Below are 20,859 nucleotides of genomic sequence, written 5' to 3' on the forward strand. Positions count from 1 at the left end.
GATTCAAGCACACCGCAGGAAGGCGAGGTAGTAGAATCCCGAGAAAGATGAGGCAGTGACAGATTGAGCAAACGCGTCCACATAAATGTTTTTGGTTGATAAAACCAGAAACGTAGAATTAAATTTCAAAGCTTGGATTAATAAAAGTAAAATGTAAGCGATCTTGTGATTTTTTTCTTACATATATAGACATTACAACTGGGAAAATATTTCAGTATCCATGATTTATAAGAAAAACAATTAATTGAACAGCCTTATAGTCTAATGAACATTGATGTACAGTGCCTGTGACACGGACGGTTAACAACTTCATTCCATCTTTACAAAACTGATAGCAAAAATGGCCAGAATTACATGACAAGTCACGGTTATTATTTACAAGATAACTGATAATACTGATCATAAGCACACGGAACCCTAAAATATTTTGAGTTTAAACAATTAAAGTGCTCATTTTTTTTGACCAGTTGCTTAATGGTTGTGTGTGTGTGTGTGTGTGTGTGTGTGTGTGTGTGTGTGTGTGTGTGTGTGTATGTGTGTGTGTGTATGTGTGTGTGTGTGTGTGTATGTGTGTGTGTGTGTGTGTGTGTGTGTGTGTGTGCGTGTTGTTGTTTTTTTCTCAATAAGTATTTTATCAATACGTTTTTAGGATGAAATGTAATGTGATTCAGTCACAATTAAGTGTTAAGTCCTGACCATGAACAATATTGACACTGCGATTGCATCTTGATCAATTGCTAGATGGCAATTAAACTGGAATGTTTCTTTTAAATATTCACAAACAAGTGCCATGAAGACAGATACAACGTACACATCGAGCAATAATCAATGCATGAGGACCTTGCCCCGCAAGGTCTTTCAAAATACACACAAAACAAACAAACAAAAAACTACTGTCTTCTGTGGCTTCTTTGTTAAATGGGATGATATTTACTATTCACAAATCAGATTAAGTCCCTGATATTTGTGAATTTCCCCCCAGGGATGAATAAGGTACCTACCTATGCATTTATGGATAATACTGTTTTCTGATAATTTTTCATTGTTAGCAATGACTTTCTAAGCAGTAATTAGAACAGTACACCCTCAGATCTGAAAAAGAAATCCTTGAATGTAAAGTCCAATTTTTGATATGATAGGTTGACTCTGATTCCCATTACCTTTCATCAATACAAATCATTAATACCAAACCTGTTAAATAATTAACAATTAGATAATAAAGACATGATAATCTGGATGTCATGACTCTATCAGATCCATTCTTGTCCTGTTGTGTGAGCTTAACATACCATATGATACTATGCATTTGTTTCAAACAGCAGATACATGTTTTAAAATCTAACAATCCCCTGTTCAAGCCTATCTAGCCCCAAAACATTCACAAGACACAGTTTAAACAGCTCTGAAACTGACAGAAAACAGAAAGAAAAATAAATAGGCCAGTGGAGAGACAATTTTGTGTATCCACACACAAAACTGGAAATATTAATGCTATAGAGCTGACATGAATTATACTACTTTTGTGCAATTGCTACCACATATTGTTCAGATTGCATATGTCTAGCATTGCTCTGGTAATACAGTGGTAGGCTTAAACTAATGTCATGGTACATTCCCACAAAGTCATTGAATAAAATGTGACAGCAACACATACAAGCATATTCAAAGATACTACACACATAGTATTAGTCTTTAAATAAGCTGTTGAAAGTGATATTGGCTATACAGTCCAAAGGTTCTTTTTGGGCTTAGCGAACTTCACTTTCCATGAACTCCTCCTTGATGGAGTGCTTGCTACGTGAAACCTTGCAGTCAGGCATGTCAAAGCCAAAGTCAGCCCATTCATCAGTAGCTGCTGTCATCCCTGATGTCCCAACAACACCTGACCGGTTGGGTATGGTTATAGTGTGGCGGACACGAAAATGCACAGCCTCCATTACACGCTGGCGTTGCAGTTCCCCACTGGCAGCACCAATGGCAGCCATTGCAGAGGCAGTCATATTACTGCTTGAGCAAAGAAGCTGTTGGCCATGGCAGTCATGATGAGTTGAGGCAGGTAGTTGAAGGGAAGCACCCTGTTTCATGTCCTGCAGACCTCGCCAAATGGCAATACGAGTCTGCTCTGGTATCTTCAGGGCACCTAAATCCTGGTGGAGTTGGACAATGTAGAAAAGTTAAATTTGAAGAGTTTAGCAGGTTAGTGGGAGGTACAAAATTCTGACAACAAAATTTCTACTACTACTACTACTGCCACTGCTAAAAAATAACAATGATAACAGTAATGCTAAAAAGAATACTTTTAATTCTCAGGAAAATATATTTTCATTGAATGGTCTTACTACTTTATATTGATAATGTGAAGTAATGTCTTACTCAGATTAATTCATCCTTTCCCCATTGTTTTCTAAAGTGTTTTTTAATTGGTTACCTCCATTGAGAGAGTCTCAAGATGATAAATAGTCTGGAGGCCTTGGGAGGTGAAGTACTCAATGAAGTTCTGACATCCAAGACTGGTTAGAAAACTGTATGGGAAGAAAAGCAGGACTGCTTAGTTAGTTTATTTTAAAACTGAGTGATTTGTTACATATATTTTGTCAAAGGGGGACACAACTATGCATCTCAAAATAAGGAATATACATTTACATTAATGATTCATAAGGCCATTCTTTCTTTGGTGAAGAACCTTTATTATAAATACATGGCGTATTAAAGTTTTGGCAACATACAGCATGACTGAAAAAGTAGCTATCTGTACACATTAAAATTATATTAAACATGACATTATAGTAGCCAAAGAGATTAATATAAACTTTATTAAATGTTTCAAGACGTAAAAGCATAGACCATGTATCAAAAAGACTGAACTGACATATCTTCGAAAATCGAAAAAAAGTTATTTAAATTAAACAGAAACTGTAACATAAACAATGGAAATGTGAAGCTAACTTGCTGTGATGCATTGCATATAATTTTATGGCTTTGATACAAAATAACTCATGTGACTGATTTAAGATGTATCTGTATGACATATAGTTTGGGCTTTTGCATGACATCACAAACCCTTCGGCAGCAGTCGTGGTGGTCCGTGTTATAGCTCAGTTATCTGAGTCAAACAAAGAGATGTGGCGTTCTTTCGTCAATACATCTGATTTACAGACTGGATATTTTCAGCTCTTAAGAGCCTGGTGATTAAATTGTTTTGTGCATTAAATTTGGACTTATAACAAAAACAAAGGCAGACACTTAAGTGCACTTCTAGTCACTTGTCAAGGACAGGACCACTTTATCTTACATTGCCGCCACAAGAAAATTCTCTCTGATATGTCGAGCACACAGCCTTTCCAGGAATCTCTCCCTGTTTGATTGTTAAAGCACTGATTGACATGATATATATGCAGACATGGGTACCAGAAGATTTGTGATGCATTTGCAAAGCCTTTACAAAGCAGGCGTAATCAAGTCAACTTGACCATATAACACAGTTCTAAGCACATTTCCTATAAAACAGAAAAACAAAACAAAGGAATAAGAAAAACAACAAACAACAGTTTGACCACATTTGTATGTATACTGCCACAAAAAGTAGTTGGTACGACAACGGCATGCCACACATTCACATTTAATTCCACAAGTGCATCTAATTGTCTGCAAGTCTTTTACAAGGCAAAAAAGGAGTGTCATTGGAGGGTGAGGTACCTGACAAGGTTGGGGTCAGGATTATACTGAGGAGGTGGGCTGCAGTGGGAAGCAGATACAAGAGTCTGACTGCTGTGGCCACCATTCATATCACCATTAGTCTGCATATGGTGGCTGTTGAGCATATTGGGTCCTGTGAGAAGAGAAAGTATGGCCAGTTAGACATGTTTACATACACATGTTGCTTCCGTATCAATATTTTTTAAATCAGAACATTATGAAAAAGTTGTTTGATAAATCTTCTTCATCAGCTCATCTGCACACATATTCCCAAATACACACATACTGACACTCACCCATGTGTGCAATAGGGGTAGGGGCAGTGGGATGTTGGTGAGACTGTTGCCCCAACATATGATTGACTGATGGAGGTTTGCCAAGGCCTCCGTGAGCATGAAGCTTGCTCATGTTGGAAAGTGGAGAGTAAGAAGAAGGAGATGCTATATGGTTCCTGAAAAAGAAAGGTTACAATAGTAGGATGTTGGATAAATTAATGATTCTTTAGGCAAGATGCAAGGGACCCGATCTTATTGTCCCTCAGAGCATCATTAGGTGTCTCTGTTTACGTGTATGTTTGAGTGACTCACGGTCTCTGCAGGAGTTGCTGCTGTGTTTGCTGTCTATAGGAATCCACCAGCTGCTGCGGCACCAGCTCCACCAGCTCCAAACTGTCTTTAATTTTCATAAGTAGTTCAAAATGTTCCCGACCACGTACCTACACACAGGCAGAACATGAAACATAACAGTATGTAACAATGAATGTAAGTATATCGTTTACAAACTGCTTTTGGGCCTGTTTTGTTCTTTTAGTCAGTATTTATATCTCCACATAATTATTACATTCTGAATGTTTTTTAAAATACGATGGTTATGTATGATAGTTTTCAAATAATTTTACAGCAAAATAACATGTGTCTTAAAAGCTCTCACAGGAATATAGTAAATCTCATCATCTCCATGCCGCCTCTTCCTCGTGTGAATATTAGGACTTGGAATATTTGGTGGGCTCTGTTTAAAACCTGTGGATGACAGAAAAAAAACATTATCAATTTCTGATCTGTCAATGATCGACAAACCAGACATGACGCATTGAAAATGCTGGACTTACAGACAGATATATTAAATGGAATGATGTCTATAATTCTTCGGAATGTGTAGCTGCCATTTAATCTAGTCAACTCACTGCGTTTGTTAGCATTGCCATTTTTGGCAACACTCTCATTCAGGGCCTGTTGTTCCCTGAAGTGGTCTTCATCAGCTTTGCGGTCTCGGCCAGGACACGCACATATCCGACCTTCAAATGATCTCCTGCCCAAGACTTGTCCGCTGTTGCAATGATTAGACACAGAACATGCTTTTTATGAAAATTTGGTTTGCCTAGAAAATAGTGATGAAATTCATATTTTTTCAAGTATTCCCAGTTAAATCCAAGTACCTGTGCCACACGGTTACTGAGAGCATACACTGTTAACCGTCTACTATTACATCTGATATTGAATTGAGATATATCTAGCATTCAGGACGAGTGATTCTCTGAAATATAATGATATTGCTTTTTTATGATTAACCTAAATTAGCTCAGAAAAGCTGGGATTATATGGAAATCATGAATAAGACATGAAGAGATGGTTTCCAAGTAAAAGGAGACTTGTATGTCCATACAAACATTTTTCCCAGCAATTTCTTTACTTACATTTATCTAAATAAAGTATGTATAAAGTATGCACTAAATAAATTACGTATTGTATTCCATAATCCATTAATTCCATAATTCCATAATTCCATAATTCCATAAACAACAATATGTGGATTAATAATTATAATAATGCCACAATGTAGTTTTGTGGAATATTGGCAGGCAAATAAATTATGTTACGAAAAAGATAATAATTGCACACATAATTCAAATAACTTACTCCCTTGTCTCTAAAGTAATAATAATGAGGATGGGTCTTCTGTTCATGCCACCAACACAACTGCTGTTGCACATGAAGTTATACAGGATTGTTGTAAATTCGGTCCCCACCTGCAACACATAGGAATAAATCTGATACCACATTTCAAGGTTTACCCTGTCTTACATCAAAAGGAACTCCATCAACATTTTCTCCTGGGCAAAAAACAGTTTTGATTGATGGTAATTTCCTACAACTAGGTGGCAGTGTTGTAGTGCAGGTACTGCAAGCTGAAGCGAGATCATTGCAGTCCTTTTAACAATTCAACAGAAATGATGATTTCTATCACCTGTTGAGACTTGTCTTACATCTGTCATTGTCTTACATTTGTCAGTGATTATTCAGAATTTTTAATCAAACTGACCTTTCCTTTTGTACGTACTTGACTGATCTCTGTTGAAATCTGTCTGTTATTCAAGATATTTCAGATATTTAGATATCTACATTTGTAAATTGTTATAGGTTTTTCTGTAGCTTTAACAATGGATGTCCTTTAGGTACAGCACAATTATATCACATTATATCTATTTAATAATTATAGAGACATTTTTTTGTGGCCAATAATAGTTATATGAAAGCCATTGACAATTTCTCTATACTTTGAATCTCTGCTATAGGGTAGTAAATGAACCCCCCCAACCTGTGGAGCTTCATAGGGCACAAAGACACTCTGACGGCCTGTTACAGGATCATCAATATACTGAGAGAGGTTATTCCCTTCCACTCGGATGAGGTGACTAGCCGGGGCTGCTTGGCCTGAGAAAGGGATAAATAGAACAAATGTGATTAATAATTTATGTATCTCTCTCTCTCTCCAGGGTGACTCCACAGACAATGACTTTAAATATATTCTCAAAGCAGCTTGATGATCCTACCATCATTGAAGTCTCGTCCTAGTTCGTGGTTAGGGCAGCGTTTGACCACTTCTGTGACGTGCTCTGCCTTTTTGTAGACAGGCATGGCTCTGATGATACTGCCATGGGGTGGAGAGGAGGACAGCTTGATTTGGATAGGACAGGTCTTGGCAATCTGACAGTAGAGCTTCTTCAGCAAGGGTGAATACTAGGCAGGGAATAAACAGACATAGGGTCATTTTAAATAAGCAATTTAACGTTTGAAATAGCTGTTTTATGTATGTTGTGCAAATAGTTACTCGTACTCAAATCCAAAAGAAATGCCCCCAAAATTGAGCTTTTCTCGCTGTCTGGCTATCTTAAAAAGAATGCAGGTTGAGAGATACAGAAAGAGAAAGAATTAAGAGAATCATCTAAGATATTATGGTTCATTTTTTTTGTCACATTTTCATTACCGCAAGCTCTCCAAATGTCAGTACATAAAACACATAGCGATGACAACCAAAATATTTTTTTCAATATTTTTGGATCACTCCCAAGACAGAGGTATTAGGAAACATAGAGCAATAGTAAGGGCAGAAAATATGTTGATGGCCTGTTTTAAATGTTTTAAGTCTTGGATGAAACATCGGGAAAACATTATTCTATTTAGATGCTGTTATTGAAATTCATTTTAGCCATTAAGTAATTTACATCAAGTTAAGTGAATTCCTCAGCTTGCAATCATTCAAACATGTGTGAGCATGTTTTATGCATGTAAAGACACCAGCACAGGGGATAGAAAAGCCTTAACATGCCCTGACACAATCACAAAATCTCACTAAAAATCTTGAAAAAAAAACGAGACGTTCAAAGAAAAAAAAAAAGAAAAAAAAGAAAAGAAAAAAAAAGGAAAAAAATTGAGTCTTTCCTGTTTGGACTTGCTTTAGTGGGCCAGCGCACAAATTCAGTATCGTGTACCATATGACAGAGTAAGAGATTGATCTATACAGGTCCAACTGTAATGGTTTACAGGAACAAAATGTTTTTTAAGGGTCTATTTGAATTGTCTTTTTGTATTTTATTTTTCGATATATCAGAATGACACAAAAGACAAGGCTGTATATGGAGGGTGCAATAACCAGCGTTTTTCTCGTAATGTCTATTGAAAAAGGTTTAAAGGAATTCTAGTTTTTGGTTATCCGTTATTCTTTTTTTATGTCAGAATATTAATACAGTAACATCAATCATATCTGCATCAGTGCTTCTAGTGAATTAAATCACCGAACGGTTTGCACTGATGACTTCAAAAACTGGTGATGTGTTGTCTGAAAAAAGTATTTGTTTGGAAGATGCTACAAACCCACACATGAAATATCTTTCAAGTGTATTTTTCTTCAGTACAACAACAAGGTTTCTACCTTATATGAATTATTCTTCCTTTTATTTATTTGCACGAATTTCATTCAATTGTGTGAAAATTATTCTATATTTATGAACACTTGCTCATACTTATCATAGTTATAATGCTGCCTGGGTTTTAAGATAGAAGGATTATTCAATAATCATTTTCCTTTCTTATCTCTTTTTTAGTTAAAAAGAAAAAAACAAAGACCAAGACATGAGTCCTTCACCATACTAACTCTGTCATGGTGAAAACTGGGGGGTTCCCCAACCAACAACCTCTTAAAATTCTTGTTATGACACTGTTACTATGCACACATGGAACCACACACATTGCAGGTACTGTCCTCCCTCCCATGCATGCATACAGTCATGCAGGCACCCCCCATCGTACAAATGCACATGCACACACACCGCACACGCACACACACGCACGCATACACACATGCACACACACCCTACCCATGAGCACACCCAAGGGCAATGAAATACCAGTGTGGAAACCCCTCCACTGCCTTTCCTAACAAGTTTCAACATCTCACCCATACCATGAATAAATGATTTTATGAAGACACAACAACTACACAATTTTCCTCTATACCAGCATACAGGCTGTGTCAGTGATATAAAAATATTATCTTTTTGCTTTTGACATGTTGGAATAGAAATTATATTAACACATTATTTAAAACAATTGAACCCAAGATGTCTAAGCATCATGGTTATGTGTCAGAATACTAAGTGCACTGGGTATTCAGTGGTTAACTGGTCCACTATCATGCTAATTTGATATTTTTTGGCAACTGTATTGAAACATAAAGATGCCCAAGAACCTGCAAAGACAACAGTCAGACAATAAAATTCCCCTGCTACTTTCCCCTACTTTCCTGCTACTAGTCGCTAGTAAAGTACAACTGAGAGAATCACATCTGTGGATGGACCAAGATAATTAGTCAGTGAAAATGAAAGGAAAAAGACACAACTTTTTAGACAGTTTTCTTGATGCTGACATGGAAAGGGGCATAAATTAGAATTATACGATGGTGAGTGGCCGAAATATTTTCTGCGTTAACAAGCAGTAGCTGAAAGTCATGCTGTGCTTAAGTCATTCTTTCTAAAACTGTTACAGCTCCCTACACTCTACTACACATAGCTACCAACACCCTACTCCAAAGATCCTGATTTCATTATAATGCGAGATATCATTGCGCCAATGATGTTAGTGATTGAATCCCTCCATCTCCCAGTTGTTACACAGTGGACCAGTGGAGGCAGGTCCTGACAGGCTTCTGGAGACAGGGTGATAATTGCCAGATTGCCATCCATATACAAGCTTGTCCCTCTCAAATTCACTATAAATTATTTTCATCCAAAAGTGTCAATAATTCAAAATATAGAAATTATTTTTAAAACTATTGAATACACTGAAAAGTGATTAAAGTTGCAACTAATGTTTTTTCCCCATTGTTAATTAGACAGTTGATCATTTTTTCAATTTATTGGTTTGTTGAATTGTCTATTGTAGGGAAAAAACATATTGATCGGAGTTCAATGCCCAAATGTTCAAAAGCCAACTGTTTCCCGAAAATAGATAATAATAAAAAAAAAACTTTTTCTACAGTTGATAAGCTGGGGTTTAAGACACAAGCTCATCAATCAATAATGAAAATTGTTAACTTTGAATTAAAAAACTGTGTGCAACTACATGATTAATAGATTAAGTGATGAACAAGTGCATTTCTGTGATGGTATATGATGATTTTAGAAGATATATTTTGAAAATTGATAAATGAATGTTGAAGAGTTTCATACTTTTCAGTGTTAACCTGACACTAGTATGGTACATTGTAAAATCACTGTTCTTTGCGGTTGGTCAAAACTCAGTGGAAAAGAATGTAATGGGACACTTAACAAGAACATGTCACACTGGTTTCCCAGTTGCCCTGCTTGATAATAAAATACAACTTCTGGATTGGATTCTATTTTAGTCAGGCACCTAATTTATTGGGTCGTTTCTTAATTGTTTCACAAACCAATATGAATTACACAGCCCCATTTTTAAATACAGATTTTTCTTTTCTCATTTTCTATTTTAAATCTGAGCATCAAAATAGAGTTCATCTAGATAAATGTATGTTTTCTCCAAGCTGATGTTCATTGGGAAGGCCAACAATGATGTGATGACAATGATGCATGAGGAAAAGAAGGGGAAGATGCATTGTGCAAGGCCTGTTGAGACCCGCTTCCTAACAGAGAGAAACTAATAGCTGGGAACAGCAGCTGCTGACAAGCCGCCGTGCAGTGCATGCTTGAGCTTGCACTCAGCTGCATCACACTGCCCCTAATACACTGCTCACACATAGTGTATGCACACACATTCATACACTTGGTTCTGAGTGTATGGAACACAGTCTCATTATATTGGCAAGGCTGAGGTGTCATATCTCATTTCCAATTGCTGTGATGCTTTGCTTGCTTAGAGGCCAAGGAATCATCCTCAAAAACAAGAGAGCGACAGAAATTCCAGCCTATTATCACTAATGTCTTGCATCTTGAGGAGACGGTAATGGAGCGGGAAGAGTACCAGAGAAGTTAGTCATAGGCTTGGCTGTGTGCTCTTTTCTTTTCTTTTCTTTTCTATTCTTTTCTATTCTTTTCTTTTCTTTTCTTTTCTTTTCTTTTCTTTTCTTTTCTTTTCTTTTCTTTTCTTTTCTTTTCTTTTCTTTTCTTTTCTTTTCTTTTCTTTTCTTTTATTTCTTTTCTTTTCTTTTCTTTTCTTTTCTATCCTCTTCTTTCATCTTCTCTTAATGCTGTGGGATTTATTTTTTTCCATAATCTCCAAAAAGAGCTGTACCAGTTGTAAAAAAATCAAAGTTGACCAAATTTATTTATGAGCGTCCTTCATAATGCCAAGGCTTGGAACCAAAGGAAATTACCTGCCCTGTATCTCCCTCATTTACACAATGGGACTCGTAATATGGACACTCTTTTGTCAACACATTGACAAAACACATTGAAACACAGGACGTCTGATTTAATAATATTTATATTTATGTATGTATATATGCTTATTTCCTTCTCTTTATCATATATAAAATGGCAACGAACAGCTCAAAACAACTAATCTTTATTGCCTGGCTGCAAATGAAAAATGCTCTCCTCTTTCAGTTTCACAATGGTTTACCTTAACCCATTCACACACAGTCACACACCAATGCTGGCAGAGACACAAACCAGGCCATCGAGGACCCCTGTCTTGCCCAAGGACATGTCAGCATTCAGACAGGAGGAGCTGAGAATCAAGCCGCCAGCCTTCCAGTTGGGGGATACCTGCTCTACTATATAGTCAATGAATTTGTGGTTTGTCCATGTGTGTATCAGTGAATTATCAGTGTGATGAAGAACCAAAATGACCAGGTGTCCGGCCTGAGGCCAGGAATAAACAAGGTGGTTTTCTAAGTCTGTATCATGTGGTTATTTAAACGATTCCCTGAAAAGCTTGGGCAAATTAAAAAAATAAACAGAAATTATTTAGTGGCAAATGGGCTGTCTTTTGCAGACCAGGATGTCACGTCAAGATAAACTTAACAGGTTGAAACATGTTGTCAATAAATTTTAGCATTTCATTATTATTCATTGAAATACTTTGTAATCCCTTATCAATATTGTTGACGTGAAAGCTCAGGTAAGTCATTAGAAGTCGGTATGTATTTCATGAGTGGATAGTGTGAAATTTTAGGCACCAAAGGGGACAGCTCTGATGAGGTTAAGACCACAGGAAGAAAGAGATGGAGAAAGAAAAGCAGCAGGTCAAAGATCAGACTCTAAGGTCCAGAGAGAGATCCTTTTACATCACTGACGGTTTAGTAAAAGAGCCCACCATGCATGGTTACCTCCAGCAAACAAAGCCATAGAGGAGCCCCTCACTCAAACAAACAAAGAATTCACAGGAACAGAATCAAACAGACACACACACGCGCACTCATGTGCATGCACACACACACACACACAGACAGACACACAGTTCAAGAGGGAGAGAAGGGAATGTAGTTGTATCTTTTTTCTCTTTAAAAAGGTCAAATGGAGGATTGCTAAGGGTGACAGTAGAAATGAGGTGGCTCTTGTATCAGTGTCTGTGTGTGTGTGTGTGTGTGTGTGTGTGTGTGTGTTTGTGAGGTTGTTTCATCATATCAATTTGTAATTATTCTTTTCCTCTTAAAATGCAACAGTCCTTTCTGTAATGGAGTTTTTCTACTTATACTTCTGTTGCACTAAATGCTGGTGTTGGTGATAGTCGTAGAAGCATTTATGTTATTAAATGACAAATTAGGTTTGTAATGATAGCCAAAGGACCTTATGTTGATTGATTTAATAAAGTTCACTCATTCACACTTATTCACTCACTGTTGACAGCTGATACCCAGCTCTGCAGTAGAAATCTACATATTCAGTGTCTCACTCAAGGACTTCCATAAGATTTTGACCTTTAGCAATAAAAGTTGATCAAGCCGCTGATGTTGGATGAAACCCTGCCTTTTGAGTCTTCCGAATGATGCTGCTGCAGTACACTGTAAAATAAATTAATCTGTATTATACTGTTCATAATACATAGTGAAAAGTTTGAAAATTACAATGTTCTATCTGATTTACAGTGAAAAGCAGGTAAGTATGACTCGTACCAAAATGATATATTGAAATAAAAATGTTGCAACAACCAAGCTTTTTTACGATCTTGGAAACCAAATTGTTAGACGAAAAGGGAGATGTTCATGCAGGTGTGATAGTTGCGCTCCTAAAATTTGTTTATAAGGGGTGAATAGCAGACTATGTGAATCAGAGTGGTCTGATTCCTTCTATTAAATGCTACATACTTGTACTCGAGTTAAGGTATGTTTGCCAGTCTTGATGTGACAGTTTGTGTCAATGCAAGTTACTCGGTAAAACACAGTGAGAAAAAGAGAATAAGAAAGAGTGAAGAACACACACACACACACACACACACACACCTAAACACACAACCACACACAGACCTTAAGTCAAAGAAAAGAGTTTGTGTACTCACAGTCCATGTGGCCGACTTGGCAGTGCTAGACTGCTGAAAGGACACCTGAAAGGCGTGCGGTCCCGGGTAGTCGGTGTTGGAGGGTATGGCCGGCGCAGGCGAGAGGCCCTCAAAGGTGGAGTTGGGCTGGGAGTAGGGTGAAGGCGTGGGCACGGCCGAGGAGGAGGCGTTCTCGGAACTGTATGGGCTGGCAGACGTTGTGCGGCTCCCCAGGCTTTCCATGCTGCTGCTCAGCAAGTTGTACTGGGACTGGGGAGAGAAAATAAAAGCAAAGGCAATGAGGGAGGTGAAGAGGGAGGAGAGCGATGGAGGGAGGACACAGGTAGAGGTGTGGGAGATACAGCACTGTGAGTCGCAGAGGGAGGTCAGATTACGCTGGAGAACAAGCGTTGCCCACTGTGCGTGAGGTCATGTGTCCATTTTCAAGACTGAGCAGTATGTTACATTCACATATAAAGAGGCCAGAGACTTCAATAAATAATCAAGCATTTAAGGGAAAACGTATGTGTATATTGGTGTGCTTGTCAGCGAGAGACCCCACAGTAGTCTCCTTAGGGCGATAGAGCTGGTGTTGTAAAACATTGACATAATCTGTACTCTTCCTAATTGCCTGCCATTCCCCTCTTGTCCTCTTGTTGTGTGTCAGACGGGGAAGATTTGTTGCTCTAAGGTGTGTGGTGACACACATGTCAAAGTTAACCCATCCCATGAGGCCCCTTTCTTGTACATAAAACTCACAAGCTGCTGTAGAAGGAACAGTGCTGTGGCTGCTGTTACTGTTTTGACCTGAACAAAACACAGACATTTTAAGAACAGAATTTGTAAAAAGCAAAATACAAAAGTCCACCTGCTCACCTCAAAATCAATCACTTCCTTGCTAGTCCCATTTCCATCTAATGTGAAACCAGTTGATTCTAAATCAACAGGACAAAGTTACCAATATGTTATACATGTCAATGCTTGAAGGAAAAAAACAGGGTTAGTCCCAATGTTCTGCTGCATAAATATGTACTAAATAGAGAAGGATGGCAACAATCACAATGGAGTCAATAGCTCAAAACACACATACATACGCACTTCTTATACGAGCAAAAAAAGACAAAAAAATATCATTACCTTCTTTTTCACGTAGTACATCTTCTAATGCTTTGGTCTCATTTGTCAATATGTAAATAAGAAACTTCCAAATACAGCAGAGCAAAAGGGGTCCAGGACCAAAGTCAAACCATAGAGTTCAGGTAAGGTGTGCATCAGGGGACACACCAACCAACCTCTGTCTCACATAGGTACACACAAACACTCATGTACAGCTGGGACAAAGGTGAGGACTTGTGTGGAGAGACAGAAACGACAGACTGAAGGAGAGGGAGAAAAGAAGTGAGGGAAAGAGCGATGGGAACCCAAAAAATGGTACGACGTTCTAATTACGGCATGCCCGGACATAGACTGCAATGCTGGGGCACATGTACACACATGCTCTAAAACACTCTCTGAAAGCCTAACTAAGTAAACGCTATCTGGTTAGACTTGGAGTGAGTGAGAGAGAGAGAAAGAGAGAGAGAAAGAAAGAGAGAAGAGTTTGCGGACCCCCCCCCCCCGGACATAGACAATTGTACATCACAGAGAGATCAACTTTTGGTTGGAATACTCATTCCTATTTATTTTTTCTTAATGGAAAATAAGTATGGAACATGTGAATACATGTTTCATACATCCTTTCATCATCAAAAAATGTAGTATCTACCGGTACAGTATTTCATTGAATACTATTTGATACCTATCTTTGAGGAATCTAAAGAGTTATGTGAAATATAGATGCGGGTGTAGTAGTATGTGGAAAAAATCTTGGAGGCTGAGCTCTGTCTTCATATCCTTGGGTAGAGCACTAAGTGTCCTATTCCTTTTTCACAGTCCAGTCCCTAAATTAATAAATAGAAAAATATATACATTTGAATCTCCAACAAGTACATTACGATTTGTCAGGTTAGTGTGTTTCAATGCCATGGTTCAGCACACAAAAGCAGAGAGTCCGGTCAATGTCCTGGACTTAATGCAAACTGTATGGGTTATACAAGGATGCTTGAATGTATGTTTGGCGATTGACTCACACACACAGGAGCAAACAGCACATATATAGAAGACATACAGACATATAGAAGACATATAGAAGAGGTTGAAAAACATAAATGCTTACTAACTTTTTCTTTCTGATCATTTCATTTTTGAAATTATCAGATCTTATTTTACCAGTGTCCAGCAGTGGGATTCAGGATATTTCTAGCACAGGTGTGCTGGGTCTTGGTAACTAAACTCAATCTACAACATGTTAAAACAGGGCTAAAACCTATCATCCTGTTATGTGAGCCATGTGTGTATGGATGTTTGTGTGTGTGTGTGTGTGTGTGTGTGTGTGTGTGTGTGTGTGTGTGTGAGTGTGTGTGTGTGTGTGTGTGTGCGCGCGCGTGCGCGCACGTGCATGCACATGTGCATGTGTGTGTATGTATGTATGTGTGAGTGTGTGTGTGTGTGTGGGTGGGTGTGCAATCACTTTTTGTGAATGTTTAAGCTTCACATCCTAACAATGTCTTATGTACCCTTCGGGCTGTGTTTCTAGTAGCTGCCACTCAAATCTGAACTTTAAAGACACGAAAACCATTTTGAAATGTAGATAAGACACCCAGAACAACCTAAAATGTCAAGATGAGTGATGTATAATAGACTGTGGATTGGGAGAGTATTTGTAGAGCTACTATACCTTTTGGACTGTAACCTGTTGTTTAATTTAACATCAGTATACAAATTAGACACGAATGCTTTGAAATGGTTCTGCGGAACCAGAATGAAATATTTCAAAACAATGAAAAGTTCTCCAAAGGTTCCATAGGTGAATACAATGTCAGAACATGAGCACTTGTGAATGCCTGACTGAAAATGTTAAGGAGATCTGAGGACCAGAGGAGGTAAAATGTAGAGTGACACGTAAGAATGTTGCCCCCTGTTGGGAATATTTGGTACATTTCACAAATAAGTTGGAGCCCTCTGAACCAAACTGTAAATTATTCATATTTTCTAACTGATAGAAACCATTCATCATTACATATTTAAATACAATTAAAACACTCTAGTTTTAGAGGAGAGCGAAGGCCTGGTGAAACAAAAAGTGCCTCTGTTTCATTTGTCTGCACTCCATCAGCAGTATATTTTCTCCTGTTAATGTAGTGGCAAAAAAAAAAACCAATCTATCAGATCATTCATAGTGTTATCTGTCTGGTTCATACTTAAAACATTCAAATGAACGCATACGTGTATTTAATTAAAACAAGGTGCTGTGACAAATGTATTATCTCATTGCCAAACCATCCCAAAGGAACATTAGCACTTGAAGAAATACTCTTTCATTCATTAAAAATATCGCCAGTGCAACCCTCCACAACTAAACAATTCTAAAAGTCTTGAGACATAATTTGCACATTTTAGACACATGTAGACTAGAAGACACTATTTATGTCAGACAATTAATTGTAGATTACTTACCACACAACACAGCATCTTAGGGTTCCTGAAAGATGAGACGGAATGTGTCGATGATGCCTCCTTGACTCCTTCATAGAACTTAAACTATGCTGTGGTCAAGTGTGATTCTATTTTGTGGAGTCAAACTCTCCATGGCCAGCTGACCCATCCATTGAACCACACATGTGTAAGGATACAGGAGGTGCCCTGCCTCACTTCTCTGTCATTTCCTGATCATACCTCACTGGGCCTCCCCTACTTCCCTTGCATCTAACAACAATTCCTGACTCCACCCCCCCTTTTCTGTCATGACTATTCATTGACTGGTCAAGCAGGCCCAGGCATGCCCATCTAAAGATTAGATCCTGCCAATATTCCATATCAGAAGAAGGAAACATAAGTGTGTCTAAAATTGTAATTGACAGGACAAACATCAAGCAAGAGTACATGTTCTAGTCTGCTAACAAGCCATTTCATCTTCTTTTTTTAAATGTGATGCAGAGTAAATTTGAAAATGTTGAACTTTAAAACTCAAAACATGAATACATCCGAGAAAATGTAGTATCACCTTACATATGGCAAGAACTCTGAATATTTAAAGAAATTAAAACGAAATGATATTGCATTTCCAAAGAATCAGTAATGTGTTATTTATTTGGTTTCTTTTTAATTAATACTGCACATAAATGTAAACATAATTTCTGTACATACGCTATAGACACACCCTAGCCTACAGACAGCACAACAGAGGATCAGCAAGGGGTCCTGGCTTATTCTTTCATTAGCCCTCCCCCAACACAATCATAAACCACCCCTTAGTCCCCAAAGGTTTCTCAGCAGGGAAACCAAGGGAGGGAAAAGGTTGCGGAGGAGAGGGAAACCACATTGGAGGGAATCTCCTTAACTTTGGAGGGAAAAATGAACCAATGTGTTGCACATTTATTTTTTGTAAGGAGGTTTACCAAAGTAGAAAGGGCTTAAAATTTTCTAATGAACTAAAATGACCTACGATGGTGCATATTTCAAGGAGTAAGGCCATTGTCCACATTACCACCATTGTTGTAAAATAATTAAATTTTATATATATATATATATATATATATATATATATATAGATACATTCATACAGTCATTCATACACATACATTCATACATATGCGCCATATATACATATATACACACACATATTATAATCACACACATATATGTGTGTGTTGGGGGAGCTTCTTGAATACAGTAATAATTGTGGAAAAAGAAAAAGATCAAGTGGCGTATGTGTGTGTTAGATGAAGGACTTTGCAAAAATTATCACAACAAGCTGCACTGCGAATGCATCCTCCTATCCTCCTACCATTACGTTGTCATTCATGTCCCTCATGTGGTAAACATCCATGGACACATCAGTAGCGGGAGCACTCCTGTGGTTCTCTGAGGTGCTGATGGAAGGTACTGGGCGCTCGCCTGGCTGGCTTGCTTGAGGAAGCTCGAAGTAAGTACTGTCAGGCTCCCTGTCAACACATATTTAGTACCAAGGAGTCAACACTGTCTCACATACACAAAAACATGCATATATATATATATATCGATATATATATATATATATATATATAGCAAATAAATCATTAAAACCGCCAAGGTGAAATTCTAATTTATCCATATATAGTCATAAAATATAGTAACAAAATATCAGTGACCTAAAACTTATCAAAAGCCACCTGGGTCAAAAATATATGATCAATACTTATTGAAACTTTGCTATGTGCTGAAGAAAGCACTAACCAAATGCACTCATGACAAACAGCAGATGGCAGATGGCAGATTTCCTGCGGAAAACTCTATATTTACCTAATTTACCTTTTAAAATACACAGTTTATCCATTTGGATTACAGACTTCTGGGACTTTAGCTAGGGACACCACAATCTGTATTAAAAACGACAGCGGTTATAGCCTGAAGAAATAATGTGATAACGTTGCTGACTTAATTGAAAGCTTGAGACTCCTCATTCGATCGGAAGTAAAACAATCTTGAACAGGTGTTGTTGACACTCACAGGGAGCTCCACAGGTGCTCAAAGGTTCCTCCCTCTTCATTAACGGCGGACTGGGACATTTTAGACGACGGGTAGTCCGGCGAGGGGCAGATCACTCTTCATAGGAAACACAGAGAAACACACAAGAATAATACTCTGCAATGAATGTCCATTACGTAAATTACACCGTTGCATGTTTTGTCAGATTTTTTTATTGACATGCAATCTACGATTGGTGGTCAAGATGGAAGAGGTAACGCACTTACACACAAACATATACACAGGCACCTTCGCACATCATCCAGTCAGGTGTGATCACGCCAATGTGGTTCCACTGAGGTGGCACTGGGTGTCTGGGGGCCTCAGGCGTGCTCAGACCTGCCCGTCTCATCACCCTATGACTCCGAAGGGAAGCTCTGAACATTGCCAGCATTCTGCAGCCCCGAACCGTGCCGCACTCTCACACCGACTCAGACCACTCTTTCTCACTATTACGCTTATTAATGATTCGTGACGCAGGATGTCAACGTTTGCGCCCAATTGGTCATAAAAATAGAAGAGTATGTAAATATACTAGGTTCGTCAGAAGCATAAATAGTCTCGTAGGTCCCACTTCAGTCAAACTTTGTTCCCATTGAATTATAAAGGTCAAACTTGGTCGCAGCACGTTATTTAATGAGAGAGCGTAATTAGCTCCGTCGTAGCCGCATAGGGTCTGTGCGTGGAATTTCGGAAATATGCAAAATATAGATGACGATAATCATACAAAGTGGAGTGGACAATATGCCCCTGTCTGTTTAAATGTTTCACTTCATCTTATCAGCAAGGTTTTCTTCACTTTTGCTCTGTCTGGGATCGATTGGAACGATAGGCAGTACCGTAGCAGCGCATTGAAAGTGATGTCATGTCTGGAAAGAGGCTGCGGATTATTTTCCACCAAAGAATTGAAGTTTCTAACCCTGGGCTGATGTTAGAAAAACGCCATAATTAAGATATTTTATTCATGTGGTTATTTGGCGATGGGTCGCGTTGGTTACAGGTCGTAAGATGCGCTCCTGTCCTGCATTGCGCACACGCAGTGCGCCGGAGAGCGGCCTCAGAGAGTGGAACTGCGCTCCGCGTTCCCGCCGTTCCGGAGGTGACTGCCGCCGTTCCGCCCAGGGCTGCTTCATTACGCATCCACTATGGCACTGAGGTTTTCATTAGCGGTGCCACTGACAATCAGAAGAGGAGTTCTCCTTTTCTCAACAACATGCACATAACCTAGAGACTATTCCGAATTATTCACACGGCCTCTTAGTCCAAGAGTATCTGTCTGTCTATCCATCCATCCATCTATCCATCTATCCATCTATCCGTCTATCCATCTATCCATCTATCCATCTATCCATCAATCTATCTATCTATCCACAAATCAATGAATAATTGTGACTGTTAAAAGAGCTAAAACACCTCAGGTATTGTGCATTTATTAAAACCGATCTATGAACGTCCTTTTATGATTTTATGAAATTCAGAAGTGGGGAGTTTGGTTATCCCAGGTGCTCCGGACAGACACAATCTGTGCGGGCTTTTTGCCTACAGGTCACATTTCGACATCCTGGCGTGGGTTGGACATTGCGCGTGTCGTTAAATTCACCTGTCTCTACTTTGTGTCTCCACTCCCAGGTAACGGCCCCCATGGTAACACGCACACCCACACGCGAACGCGCACACGGGCTTCCCCAGGGCCAATATAGAAGAAAATACACAATCCCAACTGAGCAACAATTAATTATGAAATTGTTTTAGATTCGATTGACCTTCGTCCCGTGTGAAATATGCGAGTGTGTTGGCTGCTTGTGTTCCGCTGACTACTAAACTACTGAAATATCACCGATAACTGTATTCCCATCTTGATATACCGAAGACAGGAATGCACACAATGACGAAATGTCTTCGAGAACAATCGAATGCTTTTTGATATTTAATGATTAAAATAAACGAATTGTTGAAAACCAATTTATGGGCATAACCTTAGCTGTATTAGCGATGGGGGCTTCCAAGGCCCTCGCATTTATTTAGTCCATTTCTTATATTCAAATTTGCTTCATAATTGACAGACTGACAGTTCATAAATTGTACGCACAAATATACAACATAAGATAAAAAGACATGGACCTTTTGAAATAAAAGTTAATATTAACTTTAGCCAATTGCCGGTCACATGACTCTTTCCTGCGTGGAAGATTACTACATATATTTTTGACTAGATACAGTAGCTCACCGTATACAACAACAACAACAACAACAACAGCAACAGCAACAACAAAAATAGATCGTAGGTAAATAATCACAACAAATATTGGGCCTGGTGAAGAATTCA

At 38.5% G+C, this 20,859-nt stretch overlaps 1 protein-coding gene across 3 annotated transcripts; it reads right to left on the reverse strand.

Annotated features, from left to right (window-relative positions):
- Positions 1 to 155: 155 nt before the first annotated feature.
- Positions 156 to 18,574, reverse strand: tp73 (tumor protein p73). Of its 3 annotated transcripts, none has more exons than XM_086141392.1 (13): positions 18,516 to 18,574; positions 17,815 to 17,971; positions 12,951 to 13,199; positions 6,527 to 6,713; positions 6,292 to 6,407; positions 5,613 to 5,722; positions 4,880 to 5,022; positions 4,627 to 4,715; positions 4,284 to 4,411; positions 3,993 to 4,147; positions 3,697 to 3,829; positions 2,429 to 2,522; positions 156 to 2,147 (listed from the first exon to the last, which is right to left on the reverse strand). In XM_086141392.1, the coding sequence occupies exons 1-13, from the start codon at positions 18,572 to 18,574 to the stop codon at positions 1,749 to 1,751; spliced, it is 2,019 nt and encodes a 672-aa protein (XP_085997518.1). In that variant the 3' UTR covers positions 156 to 1,748. The 3 variants fall into 3 exon arrangements, with proteins under 3 accessions (XP_085997518.1, XP_085997519.1, XP_085997520.1); XM_086141393.1 differs by lacking the exons at positions 17,815 to 17,971; positions 18,516 to 18,574 and adding exons at positions 13,689 to 13,736; positions 14,067 to 14,293; XM_086141394.1 differs by lacking the exons at positions 17,815 to 17,971; positions 18,516 to 18,574 and adding an exon at positions 14,067 to 14,293.
- Positions 18,575 to 20,859: the final 2,285 nt, after the last annotated feature.

This window comes from Fistularia commersonii, chromosome 34 (genome assembly GCF_037954325.1).
Source record: "Fistularia commersonii isolate RoL2024-O1a breed Wild chromosome 34, RoL_Fcom_v1.0, whole genome shotgun sequence".
NCBI classification, from domain to species: Eukaryota; Metazoa; Chordata; class Actinopteri; order Syngnathiformes; family Fistulariidae; genus Fistularia; species Fistularia commersonii.

What these genes read in the sequence shown, in the direction of transcription:
- tp73 (XM_086141392.1), bottom strand. Translation starts at nt 18,574, where the DNA reads ATGTCCCAGTCCGCCGTTAATGAAGAGGGAGGAACCTTTGAGCACCTG. An exon ending in GAGCACCTGTGGAGCTCCCT is followed by an intron (nt 17,972 to 18,515) that starts GTGAGTGTCAAC and finishes ATGTGTTGACAG; the next exon opens with GGAGCCTGACAGTACTTACT. An exon ending in ATGAGATTTACTATATTCCT is followed by an intron (nt 4,412 to 4,626) that starts GTGAGAGCTTTT and finishes GCCTGTGTGTAG; the next exon opens with GTACGTGGTCGGGAACATTT.